This window comes from Glossina fuscipes, unplaced genomic scaffold (genome assembly GCF_014805625.2).
Source record: "Glossina fuscipes isolate IAEA_lab_2018 unplaced genomic scaffold, Yale_Gfus_2 1, whole genome shotgun sequence".
NCBI classification, from domain to species: domain Eukaryota; kingdom Metazoa; phylum Arthropoda; class Insecta; order Diptera; family Glossinidae; genus Glossina; species Glossina fuscipes.
Window position 1 is genome coordinate 46,553,016 of NW_023998415.1, and position 13,013 is coordinate 46,566,028.

The 13,013-nt window shown below is 32.6% G+C and overlaps 1 protein-coding gene and 1 long non-coding RNA gene across 12 annotated transcripts in view; both read left to right on the forward strand.

The window, feature by feature from the left end:
- Positions 1-13,013, forward strand: part of LOC119645162 — a 106,205-nt gene that overhangs the window by 26,220 nt on the left and 66,972 nt on the right. The window contains exon 1 of one of the 11 annotated variants that reach the window (XM_038045140.1): positions 8,741-8,851. The exons of the other annotated variants lie outside the window; for them this stretch is intronic. Coding sequence (XP_037901068.1) covers positions 8,812-8,851 — 40 coding nt within the window. The 5' untranslated portion in view covers positions 8,741-8,811. Of the gene's footprint in view, positions 1-8,740; positions 8,852-13,013 lie in introns of those variants that run through there. 11 annotated transcript variants of the gene reach the window in all.
- LOC119645164 lies at positions 1,857-8,695 on the forward strand. Its single transcript, XR_005248635.1, has 2 exons — positions 1,857-1,947; positions 8,664-8,695. It is a non-coding gene; the product is annotated as an uncharacterized LOC119645164 (long non-coding RNA).

The window sequence follows — 13,013 nt, forward strand, 5'->3', positions numbered from 1 at the left end:
AGAGAGAGAGAGAGAGAGAGAGAGAGAGAGAGAGAGAGAGAGTGGCAAGTAGACACGGTTACATCTATCTCTACATCCGCGCTAAACAAGAATGTATAACACTTTCGAATTATTCGTAGACAAAGATTTTTATTATTGCAACAGATTCGCTGTTCACGCTTATCGAGGATACACTTAATATACACGTGATGTGGGGTCGGACAGCTGGACAGACAGAGAGTTATTGCCTGCAGCAATTTCGCTATTCATCCTCAGGCACAATGTGCACGTGTTTCGCTAAGTTACAAATGTCTTCTCTGCTCCTTGATGCACGCAGAACAATGCACCTTATGAAGTAGACTGTAATGTAAAAAAGACAATCATTGAAAATCAATTGAAAATTTTCAATTATATTGGGCGTTGGTCTACAACAATTCAACACGCAAAGGGTTTAGACCGGTAATAACCTCACCTACCTTAAATAAGAATATCAGTTATTTGCCTTATATATATATATATATATGCATATGTGTAAAACGTTAAACATTATTAGTAGTGTTGTTTACATATTCTTTGATAATTTTGAATACGGACGGATTGATGTAAATCGATCTTTTGTAGACAGATAACGGATATCGAAAAGATTCGCTTGAAAATTCGCGCTTAATATTCAAATTAATTAACAAAACAAATTTCGCCTACTTTTTTAATGTTTTTTTTTTTTTTTTTTTTTTGCGTGTTTTTTTTTTTTTTTTTTCTCAACTGGCCTATAATGTTACATAAATGCTATGGCGTCTTATTTGTGTGCACATCTCCCCCTTTTCTTAATTTCGTTCTCTATGGACACTTTGAGGTTATTTATTAAGTTCATGCTGGGCATAGTGCCAAAAAGAGCAACAAATGGTACATAATACAGACGCAATATAGTAATACCGCACTCTTTACCTCTTCTCGCGAATTATAATTTCCATAAAGAGTTCATTTGAGTTCTAAATGGATTCCCTTTGTTTATTTTCTTCTTATTCATTTAAAGAATTTCTCTATCTCTGCACACATTTGTTAAACGCGATGCCTCAACAATCATCATCATCATCATCATCATCATCATCATCATCATCTTTGCTTTGCTTTGCTTGGCTTTGCTTTTGCTCATTGATCTTGTTGCCGTATATTGTACAATCAATTGGACAGAATAAGTCGTTGAATCGGTTAATGCCGCCTCAACGCTGTTTAGCGATTTTCAAATTGCGCGATCTTCTTCAGTTGTGTTCTGTCATTTGATTCCGTTAAACGGTTTCTGTTCTCATTTCTTCTCATTTAATTCTTCCTTTGTTGTTGTTTTCTTATTTATTTATTTTTATTGTTTTTTTTTTTTTTATTTGTTTTATTCTTTTTACATATCGTAACGCACTTTTCTTTTCTTTTTTTTTAATGTACTATCCGTACATACATACATAAATGCTTAGTAACCAGACGTTCTTTTTCTTCTGTTATTGTTGCAAAGAGTGCTTTTGGAATTTTTCTTTTTATACGATATTTACTGCCGCTTGATCATCATCATCATTCATTTATGCTAATGTGAATGAAAAGCGAAAGTGTTGAAATAATCATTAATGAATGGCAATAATTTACTTCACTTCGTATCCTATTAGTGTGTGAATTAATTATGAGAATTTTTAACCGAAATTGTGATGAAATGTTTAATTGCGTGATGATCACAAACGTAGAGCAGAGGAATAAATGTGAAATTTCCATTTTTTATTATTGCTAAAATTTGTGTTCAAAAAAAAAAAACAAAAAAAAAAAAAAAAAAGAACCAAAGCAAAAAACAAAAAAGAAAACCGCTTCGCCTGTAGAACAAAGGAAAAATGTACCAAAAAAGAAACGCAAAATAATTGTAAATAGTTCCCGAAAACAAAATACCGCAAATCAATGCATTTTTAATTTAAATAAGAAAAAGAGAAACATGTAAGAATATGCATCACGCCCAATAATCATAAGATAATAAAGATCGTCGTTTGTCGCGAAAAAAAAACAACAACGCTTGAAAATCCAATACCAAATTTTTTTTTTTTTTTTTTTTTTTTTGTGGAGCCTTTCAAAAGTTAAGACTAGACAGTGTTTCTCACATATATAGATGTTCACATGTCCTAAACCTTACAACGATGTCTGCACTCAATTGCTTGAAATAATGAGGAAAATGTCTTAACCCGAGAAGAAGAAGAAGAGAAAATGAAAAGCGCGTTTATTAAATGTTTTATCGAGATCCCTGTCGCTTGTAGGAATCTTGATTAATTTTTATAAATCGCATGCAATATAATCGCGAGGTTTGCAAATATTCTTAAGCGATTAATACAAAGCTTCTCATTTGTACTACTTTCTTTTTTTTTAGGTTAGGTCATTTGTCAAAGTCTACGCTTCTACGAGTCATATTTCACACGTTTATTAATTTTATTATTTTTGTTTTTTGTCACAAAATTTCTTTAAAATCACATTAAAGCCCCAAAGCGTATATATATACCATTAGCAATACATTTAGCTTTACAAAAAAAAAATAATCGAATAACTGAAGTGAAAAAGAGTCGCCGCAAATTAATTGGCAATGCTTCTATGGCAATAATACAAGAGAACTGAATAAAAACTTTATAGCATGATAGACATAAGCGGGATGCTTACGAAATGGTTACCAATGCTTTAGGAAAAAACGTAGTCCTATTAGGTTCGATTTAAACTTTGTTATCGTAAGCGTAATACAAAAGTTTTTAAGCTGTCATTGGCCGAATCGCAGATAACTTTAGCATATAACTTAGACAACGAAGAAAAGATTAATTAATTAAATAACTTTATTAAGGTTCAAATAAAGAACTTTGTGTACGCATTGAACCTTTTCACTTTGCTGAGCACTGAGTAAAATTTTCGTTGCTCATTTACTGAATTGCAAAACAAGCAGAAAAAGAAGAAGAAGAATTAAATATACATAAATGAATATAGAGGATTAGTTCAGTGCAGCTTTCATTTAAAATCCCCGTCCATTTGTCGCATGATCATTATTCTAAACTGTTCTAGTTTGCAAATACTTGTAGATGTTCTTCTTCTTTTTAAGGCATTAATTGACATTTATTTTGGACTAGCTTTGCTACGCTTAGCCTATCATTGAGTGATATCGGTTTATGGCATTAAACACTTCTAGTAAACTGCGCTCTTCTGACTCGAGGTCTTTCCCCGTTCTTTCCCTAGGGTAATTCAACGGGGTTCAAAGAAAAAAGTGTAAACTTTCCAAATCATGATCCCGAAAGTCGATTTTGATTGGAAGGAAGGAAATTCATTCTAGGTATTTAACGTTAATCCTAACGAAGACATATTCAATTTTTTCAAGGGCAATCTCAATATAATACAAGATAGATCTCATCAACTATTCCGAAAAATGTGTTTCTTAATCTTCTTCTTATAATATAATACATGGTATATAGCGAGTAGACGATGATGAGCAGACAAGATTCATGCTAATAAGTCGTAACGGCAAGTTACGTGCACACAAATGAAATGAGAAAATGAGAAAATCGCATGCGATTATAAGAATTTTTTTTTTTGATGATGAGTGCCGGGGGAAGGGAGGAGGGGAAAGAGAAGGACTTATGCGCTCTGCACAATCTCTTTGAAACACCCTCTGAATTGGTGCACAATTTTCAATACAATTAACCTATGTTATCGTACATATGTTTGTACGTGCTTGATAGCAAGTACGTATACGTGTGTTGGATCTATTCTTCTCGGACATCCGTAAATTAACAAAATTTCATAGAAAAGATAAAACTAAATGCATTTGATATTGATTTAGAGTTAATGAATGAATGAATGAATGAATGAATGAATGAATGAATGAGTCACATGTGAAAGCGTTCACATCATAATTAAATGTACATGGGCGCCACTGCGTTGAAAGTCCCACTGACTGAAATCGAAAACATTGTTGAGACATCTACTGACTGCTTTATCTTCAGCCAAGTGATGAGACTTTAACAATTTGAATAAAACATCGACTGACAACCAGATGCAATGACTCTCAAAGCAAGGCGCTCACATTTCATAGATCTTCTGATTACTGAGATTTAGGACAAAAAAAAAAAAAGAAAAGAAAAGAAAATCATTAGGAAAGTGGCCGTCCATCCTTCAAAGATGCGGGTATAAAAAATGTTTTATTAAGTTTACTAAATCTCTATAATTGTTTGTGCATATAATTCACTGTACTTGTTATGCTACATTAACAAAAAGATTTTTTTATTTTTTTTTTTATAAATTTTATCAACTATTCTATCTGGCAATGACATATGACGCGACTGTACTTGATTCTCTTGTATTTTCCATTAAGTTTCAAAAAAATTTGTTTTTTTTTTCGTTTTAATGTTTTAAAGCAAATCCGATTACAAAGCGCTTTTATTATAATTTATTATTATAAATTAAAAGCCAAAATATTCATAAAAATGTGTTTTTCACTTTATTCTAAAGAGCATTTTGTCTTCTTCTTATATTCACCCCTAATCTCCAGCAAGATATATTAATTTTATCATTTAGTTTACAGTTTTCGAAAGATTTCGAAAATCTCATCTAATATTGATTAAGAATGAAATTAATTCTTAAAAAAAAAAAAAAAATTAATAATATAAAACTATAACCGCCAGTTGGATATAAGTTTTAATATCTTATGGCGAATATTCGATAATTGGATTCCCTCTTTCCGATCGTGTCTAACGTGGAAGAAAGCGTTTTACTTTATTTATGTATTTCATTTCTAACGCCCTAAGAAGTAAATAAAAAATTTGCTTATTGTTTAGATATTTCTCTAGTTGTCTACGCTAAAAAATATATTCTTGGCTTTTTAATACCAGAGAGAGGTGCCGTCGAGGCGTTAAAATTAAAGCTAAAAAGCTCTCTTTCTATATCCTATGCATAGGTTGGAAAGAAGGATGGGGAAAATATATGTAACTGGAGAGATCGATTTTTTACTACTCCACATCGGTTACATATCGGCTGGGAAACGAACGTGATGTGTTTTTCACAAGTCAGAGCCCTTCTGACTGGAGTCGAGCTTATTCCGTCCGCCTGTTCTTTTTCTTGAAATATTGAGAGAATAATTTAAAAATTGAGATTGCGTATGATATATATATATATACGTAATTTGTAAATCGATTCATACAGACAGCGTAGGGAAACTCGCCCACTCGCACCTGGGGTATTAAGTTTCTTAAGTTGGTACGCGGAGAAGACAACTTTTATATTCGCAAATGGGATATACGATCCGCATGAACAGCTAAGTGGCGACTATCAAGAGAATGTTCGCGAGTTTAAATCTTAGCGCTTTAGTCATAGGTATAATAATTGAGCATCCGATTGAGTATCCATCTCTTCATCTCTTTCTCTGTCCTCATTTTTTTTTAACGTTCATCGAGGTACATGAATCCTTTGAGTGATTCTGAGTCTTTTACATGCATACATATATATATGTATATATAATGCGTTCTCGAGTATCGTCCATTTTTATAACTCTTTTCAGATCTCAAGACTGCACTAAGAAAGTGAAAGCCATTTGAAAGTGATACGTGTATCCACAGTTCTTCAAATCTTACACGATTTTAATTTTATTGTTAAAAATACGCTCGAAAATAAATTTTACTTGATTTCATCCAGATTCCATTGGCGTACATTATGAAAGATTTACTTGTACTTGTTGAAAACAATAAATATCAATAAGTTTTTTTTTTATTTTTTTTTTAATTCACGATAAGCAAACATCTGTTTAAAATTAATTTTTGCTTTTGTTTTCATTGTTTTTTTTTTTTTAATTATTTTTATTTTTCTTTGAGTTTCTAACGAATCGATTGCCAAAAAAAAAAAAAAAAAACTAAAACTAAAAAAAAATGTACTCTTGACGTAAGTCACACCACACCGTATACCATAACTAATCGATGAAATGCAATTGTAATCTCATTGAACAAGAAGCAATGGATCAATGAAACTTTAAGTAAATAAATAAAATAGAAAAAAGAAAGAAATTATTTGCAGTTTAGATCGAATTATTCGCGGTACGACTCATCACTTGTTGGCTTTTTTTTCGATTTTGTTTTTTTTTTTTTTTTTTTTTTTTTTTTTGGTAGAAAAGAAAGAAATTATACTCGACTTAGGAGGAAAATTTGAATATTCCCATTATATCTGCGATCGATATATATATTGTGTATTATTTTTTGGGAAACAAGCATTTTATGCAACACTGGCAACACTTTGCCGGCCATTGTTTCAAGCACAAGTCGAAGCATAAAACATAACACGGCCGTCTTTGTAAATGATTTCCATTGTGAGCGAAATCTTTTGTTTACAAGTCGCATGATTTTCGAATTTTCAATTCAATGCGAATTTCGAATGGCGGTAAGATAAACTCAACCTATTGCTTAAAACATAATTTTTAAGTCCGTTTGTATTCGCGTACGAAACGTAAATAGGCCGAATACCTGGTGCGGTTAAGTCAAGGTCAACTATTTATATATCCGATAGGGGTCTCAATGCATGGAACGACGTGTTTACAAATATTTGGAAAATCTAACAAACGCCTTGTGACGTGTGTGCAACAGCAACATCATGCCAACAACGCAGGCAAACCCTAACATCAAGTCCTATGCAGACGAATCTTAGCAATGCATAGACAATGGAAGAATGAAAGTTATTCTTCTTCTTGTTAAAAATTGGATTATAATTTTTTTTTTTTTACATTTTTTTTTTGCAAATTATTAGCATCGCTTGAAATCAATAGAAGAAATTTAAACGTTAACGCAACACTTAACAAACCCCTCGTGGGCAGAAGCTTTCAAGGCTTGCTTTCAACTCAAGCGCTCATGCACGGTGATGGTGCGGTGGCTAATGCCGCAAATATCCTTGAACATCGGTATACTGTGAGCTTTGTTTCGCTTATGCATAGATACCTCTAGGCCAAAAAATAAATCTGTTTCGCAAACAAAAGTAGCTTTGTTTAGTAGAACTTTTTGGCTTGCTCAGAGCTCTCATTCTCTAGCCCTGGTGTTGTCTTCATAGCGCACACTATAATGACTTGTGTCGTTGACCGCACTGTCCATCTTTGCAATAACCTACCTGCAATGAACTTTCGCCCCATTTAAGATGTTTTCATCCTCAGCTTACACGTATATAAATACTGCCCGACCTTTTTCTAACGCTCTGCTTATTATTATAAAGAAAGAAAATCTTTTGAGTAGCAGGTCAACTTGTGCAAGAAAATTTTAATTGGCCCAAGTATTTGCCTGTGATGGTGGGACACAGCCCACCATTAAATACGACCCTACACCACTCTAAAGGTATTCATATAACGACTTTTCAACATCAGGCATTACATGGGGAGGGGGCAAGGTAGTTGTTCAACTCGTTCGTCCTTTGGTCAAATCATCTTAACGTATCAAATTTCAACTAAAGATCTCAAAAATTGCGAACACAGACAAACGGAAAGATGGGTAAATAAGCTTGGATTGCTGGTATGTTAAAAGTCGAGTCCATTTCAAGTCGTTGTCGGTGTTGTACATCTCCGTATAACCTCAATATACTCTTTTGACGCTTTCAAAATACGATAGAATATACGATCGCTATACCAAGTAAACGGAACCCTGCTCGGGCACGAGCTCTATCGTAGAAGAAATACCAATCTGAAATTTGATATTGCCTTGAAGCAAACTCATTTGTATAACTGGTTCTTAGCCATTGTAATGAACTTAGAAATCAAGATTCACTTTGAGGTTAACCAACTACTGTTACTTGTTATTATTGAATTTTTTCAAAACATCTGTCAGAATTTTAAATCCGAGCGGAGATGTTTTTTTACGAATTCCTTCCTTCAGTTAGACTGAAATGCGGATAATTTAAAAAAAAAAAAAGAAAAGAAAAATCATGTTACGTAGGAGTGCAGTAGGAGTAGGAACTTGGAATTTATCGATCTTATGCTTAACTAACGCTACGTTATTTCTACATTTTCTCTACGACTTTTTTCATCAGTTGTGTGCATGTATATACATGTTTTTTTTTTTTTATTTTTTTTTTATTTTTTCATTGGACTTTATTTTCCTTGCTTTAACGTAAGTCAAATGAAAGCACAAGCAATAACAACAAGTGCTATGAAATTTGCAATAATGTCTCAAATCTTCGCCGAGTTCATTATCTGATGCGAAGGGAAATAAAAATTTTTCTTCAACTAATTTTAGCAACAAAAAGTATTTTTAGTCTTTTAAGTAGACAGCAGGAATACGTAGTATAACAAATACGTATACGTACACATATATACATACATACATATATATATATATATATATATATTCCATATGCATGGTGTGTATACAATATGCAGAAAGAGGCGTCCTTATATGGATGGATAGGTTGAATAAATGCTAAATCGCATAAAAACAGGAAAAAGTAAATAAATAAACGGGAAAGGAATACGTTTTTTATTTCAATTTGTTTTTTGCTTTTTCATCCGTTTTAAATTTAATATGCATACATCGTACATTGGCCAAGGATTAGGAAGAGATATTGAAAAGTCATTTAAGAAAACCAACATAGACACAAGCGCGCGCACGGACGCGCGCACGCATAAAATGCATTGATTTGCTTCAGCTTTTCTTTGTTTGTTTCTTTAGATATTTAACAGAGATAATATTTTAAAAAATTTAAAAAAATAAAAAAAAATAAATAAATAAACATAAATGTATTGAACAAGTGATTTTTAAAAGATACTTTTCTTATAAAAAATTTACAAGAAATATTTATAATAACACAAATAAAATTATGTGCCTTAGCTTCAGAAATCTCTGCAAAACATGTCGAGGTAGGTTTCGTATTAAAAAATTAAAAAACAAAATATCTTATATTCGCTTAAAACACCTATCGTAAGTATTATGAGTATCTAATCGCTTCTGCCTAATTCTTACTTAACGCATTCATAGTCATCACTTTTATGAGGACCTCAATGTTAAGTTTTTTGAAACTTGAAATCAATATCTATCTATCTATCTATCTATCTATCTATCTATCTATCTATCCGATCTTAGCCATAAGTTAATCACAAAAATACGTTAATATATTTAGGCGCATTTTGAAATTTGATCAGTAAGAAGATCAAGCATACATGCGTCCAAAAACATTTCACATTTTACATCTTTGATTCTCAAAAGGATCGAACGAGGTTTCCTGTTGCTCGATGCCTCGATCGAATTGATACAAAAGCTAAAAATATTTGTATACATTTTACACTAAAGGGCCGTGTGTTTTAGATGGAAATTTCTGTATCAAATAATAGCTCTCCATCTCAGTCGCTGTAGTCATGATTGTGCCAAGAACACAATGAATAGAGGGGCAGACTCACAGACTCGCGGACAAATGCAATTAAATATTCCTATTCATATTCATTCATTCAATAAGTTCGTAGGATGACATATAAATTTCAGCACCAATCTGTTGGGTGTGGCTCCAATTGTAATCACGAGAGTGCCATCATCACACTGAACAGAGGAACAGACCCACAGACTCGAGGGCAGATATAATTAAATTGTCGTATATATCTATATGAGGTATCATTCAATAAGTGTGTAGCATGGCATACGGGTGTGTCGTCACTAGTGATTAATCTGTTGGGTATGGCTCCAATTGTAACCATGAGAGTGTCAACAACAACACAGTAAATAGTCGGACGGACTCGCGGACAAATATAATTAAATATTTATATTCAAGCATTCAATAAGTTCGTAGAATGGCATATAGATGTCGTCCACAGTCTGTTGCGTATGGCTCCATGTGTAATCGTGATAGTGTCAACAACACAATGAATAGACGGACGGACCCGCGGACAAACATAATTAATATGTCGCATATAGTTGAAACTACACCAAACAGATTGCTCAATATTGGCGACATCTATATGTCATCCTACCAACTTATTGAATGAAGTGTCATACATATCTATATATATATATATATTTTTTTTTTTGGATATAGCTCCAACTATAATTTCAACACAACTATTGGATATAAAAATAAATGAAATTCTATTGCGTTGCGTATTTCTAGATGCGATAAGGGAAACAAAATATTTCTTATATTTCGAATCGAATCTCTTGTATTATTATTATAAAAATATTTATATATAGTAAATGTAAAACAATTAATTTTATATTTAGCAAGAGAAAAACTATATATTTTTATTTGAATTTTATTTCTTAATAGATATTCTAAAAAATTGTATTATCTATTTTGATGAAAATTTAATGAGAAAAGACAACGACGCGCGCGCGTCACTAAAATTAAAATTAAAAGAATTTCAAAAATGTTCTCAAACAAGTTTGGCATTAAGCATAGAACACTGAAAGAAATTCGTGAAAATTGTAATCTGTTTTAATGTAAAAAATACATAAATAAATATAACTTTAAATACATTAAATGACATTAATCAATTTGTTGTTACGTAGATAAAATATTCATTGAACCAATTAACTGTGCCGACTTCCTTACCGTGCACTTGGTGTTTACTTGAGAAAAATGACAAAAATCCATTATCATCGGCAAATCGGCAAATCATAATGACAACGTAATATGAGGTAATCCGACAAGGAGTAATGAACGTATCATAGCGAATATATTCGTCATATACAGCTAATTGATTATAGGCGTAGGAAGAATAGTAAATGTAATGTTGTGAATGGATGGAGCAACGATTCGATTCGATTCGGATCAATTGATTTATCGAATTTAGAAAAAAAGAGATATTCTAGTGGTAGTGTAGTGTAGTGTAGTGATCATCTTAGTGCACTGAAACGACAGGTATGTTAAGTAAGCATTAAAAATCTTACATCGTAAAGTAACGAAGGCTCTCTGTAATTAATTGAAATTGTAATGATCTGCAATGAAGTAAACATTTTGATACGAGCGAGCCTTCTAGTCGCGGATCTGGGAGGAAGTTTCAAATATCCTGCATAGCTTAACGCACATAACAACAAATGCTTTCTTGAGATTTTCAAAACTGATTGTTGTCTTCCTTATATATAACGCTTTCGAACGGATATATACGGATTTTGCGACCACTCACTAATCGCGTGAAAAGATAATGCACTTTTTTCCAGTGTATATACGTGTTTTTGAATTACGAAAAATTCTTTTGTAACATTTTTTATTTTTCAAAAGTTTTTTTGTTTTGTTTTCACATTATTGTAATATATTTTAGTTTTTTATGAGGTTTTCCGCTGCTCTGCCCAAGTTTTTGCTCTTAAGCATCGTATCTTTCTTCTACTTATACTTACCTGCTAAGGTTAATGTTCTCATTTCCCAACTTGTCTCTCACTCTCCCCCTGTCTTTCTCTCCCTATGTCTATCTGTCTGTCCGTCTGTCTGTCTATCTATCTATCTATCTATCTATCTATCTATCTATCTATCTGTCTGTAGCTGTCTTTCTTTTATCGGTGACCTGTTAATGTATAAAATGCTCGTTTTTGTTATATATCTTTCATATCGCCACAGGAATGCAAAGATATTTTTAGTTTTAAGTGTTTTTCATATCGGAATTAGATAATTATAAAAAGTAGATGTTAGGGTTTCCAACATCATTATCTCGTGAGATGATAAGCATCTTGTAAATGCCATTATTGCAGATGTTTTAAAGAGATGTGAGAGCAAGGCCCAAGCGAGTAACATTTACACTAACATAACATATATTTATTATAATTCCGGCAATTATATGTAAGAACAACAAAATTTGTTGTTCTGTACTTAGGCAAAAACAAACGAAAACACTACAGTGGATTACGGTTTATCATTAAATACTCTACACCACCGACAGTTGTTCATAGAATGAAGTTTCCAAATAAGGCGTTATATGGCAAGTCGTCGAAAGAGTGGTCCGATCTGAAGAATTGCAGACAAGAATCCAAGGAAAACAAACAGACGAACCGACAAGCTAAAGTGAATTCAGAAACTAATTGGAAATCGATCGGTTGGTCTATCTGAATTAACCGCATATCAATCGGTATAAACTTAAAAGTGCATAAGTCAAAAGTGCTGCCGTGTATAACAATATTATTACACTAATAATTATGCTATAATCATAGATTTAAAAACCTAATAAAACGAATAGTGTCGAATTTGGTAATCCGTAATCAAGTAAATATATCAAATCGGTAGAATTACTGTTGCGTGTTAACTCTTGATGTGACCGCACAATATTAGACAAAAGGTAGAGAGGTATGGCGTGCGTGAAAATTCATTAAGGAAAAGTAAGAAAATAATGTAGTCGGTCATTACCGATACTTTAAAACTCATAATCCTGACCCTAAAAAAAAAACTAAAAAGAGGGAATAGAACTAAATTTTCGTACCCTATAATATTGCGTGTGCGCGACTAATTTTTTTTTTTCCTAGAATAAAACTGCAAATGTATATTGTGAACGGAAAGTCAGAGTGCTCAACGCTTTTGTTCCATAGGCATGTGGGTGTGCCTCTTGATCAGTTTAGGCCATTTTCAAATCCTTTCGCCAATTTCTATGCGATATTTTCATTTTTGTAAACGAAAGAATTTTTACCATAAATACTACATCGTTGGGCAGACGGACAGCCGGACAGACGAGAAGATTTTGAAATTAGGCAAGAACTTCTATACTTTACGCGATTTTTGAAGCTTCCTTGTGGGTGTAGCAAATGTTTTGACCAAATGAATATACGCCTCTGTCACTCTCGTTGATGGTTATAAAAAGAAAAATATATTTTACTGAAATATAAATATACGCGACGAAGAATCTTAGATGTACATAGTAGTACTGCGAACAGAAAATAAAGTGAATTTTCAAGTCAAAGCTTGGGCTTACTATGAAATCATGCAATCATTTTTTTTGTGCGGATTGTGAAATACTGTCTTTGCCACATATATAGGATTTCCTATGAAAATAGCTTCAATTGCTACGAAGATATCGTAAATGTGTATAGGCGAGTTTTTCGACTTTTATTGTG